Raw genomic sequence first — 1757 nt, forward strand, 5'->3', positions numbered from 1 at the left:
CTCTGCAACCTGGCTGAGAAAAATCTCATAAAACCTCTGTGATGCAAACAAAAAAAGGATTGAGGTTGTGAGTACTTTCTTGTTTTATTAATATGCTCTGTACTCCCGCCACAGCCACATGTATTTTTTAGCATTTTTAGATGGGTGTGGGGTTGCATCATGTCCAGGCAGTCATGCTCAGGGATCTATTTTACAGGCCGGACTTTTATTTGTTCTACTGAAATATTAATATGGGTAAGACGGGTCTGATGAGTATGTGATTTGGATAGACAGCAGGTTACCTGATCGCTGTTATCCGTGCATCACTTAAACAGCTCCTGCAGCTCTTTTTCATCTGCTGCAATGATGTAAGAAGTTATCTTTTATGGTGATACAGCAGGACAGCGGTCATTACTTAAATTACTAGCACAAAGATAAAAGAATAAGCTTCTGTGGTTTTTAATAAGTCCAGACAATGACAAATTGATTTGAGCTCAAAGAACTCCAGCGTGAAGCAAACTGCTGTCTCAGTTTTTAACTTTTGGAGGAGTGATTGCTTTGGTCTTCTGTTCCGGCACCTTCAAACACGCCAAACACGGATATTCATCCATGCAGACGTTGAATTCACGTATGAGAGCTTTCCATAAAGGCTTCTTCCCATAGATCAGCACCATGGCGGCGACAGTGGTGTATATAGATGTGAAGAAGAACGTGAGCATGATGATGTTCTCGTGATTTACAGCAATCTCGTAGTTGACGTAGAGGTCGATGACGAGGAAGAGAATAAACACGGCGACTAAGGACAGAGCCATGCGGATCACCCTCATCTGAGAGCCCAGCTTTGGGGCATGAGCTCCGTTGGTGCTGGCCTTCATGTGGCGCAGGTGGATGGCCAAGTGCACGGAGATGGAGATGCAGCATTTCATCATGAGTAACCCTGGCAGGACGTCGGAGAGGATCAGATAAAGGGCTTCATAGACTTTACCTGCAAAGGTGTCGGGCATTATCACCCCGCAGTCCTGATTGGCTGCGGTGTGGTTGTTGTCGGGGTGAAACACCACCATCATGGGCATGCATGTTCCCAATCCGCTCAGAGGGATGAGAAACACGGCCAGGGTGATATGTTTGATGATGACGTCCTGGATGTGTGAGTAGCAGTGGTTGGGAGTGTTCACCAGCTTGGTGCTGTAGTAAAAGGTGAGGAAGCTGGTGTCCCACATGATGGTGAACTTGAGGCTGTAGACCACCAGCAGCATGATGGTGTAAGGCAACTGGATGATGCGACACATGTTGTCCACCTCAGCCATGGTCATCCAGAAGTAGCAGATCAGCTGATGAGCCATGTTTGCAATGGACAGAGCCAGGATGATTGTCTCACTAGGACTCCACTTCTTGTTCTGCTTGTAGTTCCACAGACTCATGAGCAGGATGTAGACGTTAAAGAAGACAGTGGTGACAGCCAGCAGGCCTGTCATTGCCCAGAGGGTCACTTTAACTCCACCATACATTGTTCAAACAACTAAAAACCCATCTGCTTCAGTGCTACTATCTGAAACAAGATAAAAATTTCCGTCTCAGTAGTCTGTCTGGGTTTCTGGAGTGTTTTGTTTCTGCTACATTCAAAGAGACGACAAAAGGGAAAAAAAAAAGGATATGCACATAGTCCCAAACAGATGATTCTTCCTTCCTGACTCAGAATAGATTCAGTCACTCTTTGTCAGCAGGTCCTGAGGGGAAAGATTCACATAATTAGCTTTTTGAGGTACATTAAACAGACC

The 1757-nt window shown here is 45.5% G+C and overlaps 1 protein-coding gene across 1 annotated transcript; it reads right to left on the bottom strand.

Moving 5' to 3' along the window:
- Positions 1 to 506: 506 nt before the first annotated feature.
- On the bottom strand, positions 507 to 1487 carry LOC121509518. The gene has a single exon (XM_041786951.1). It carries the CDS (start codon positions 1485 to 1487, stop codon positions 507 to 509), a length of 981 nt encoding a protein of 326 aa, XP_041642885.1.
- Between the last annotated feature and the right edge of the window lie 270 nt (positions 1488 to 1757).

Source organism: Cheilinus undulatus, linkage group 5 (genome assembly GCF_018320785.1).
Source record: "Cheilinus undulatus linkage group 5, ASM1832078v1, whole genome shotgun sequence".
Lineage (NCBI taxonomy): Eukaryota > Metazoa > Chordata > Actinopteri > Labriformes > Labridae > Cheilinus > Cheilinus undulatus.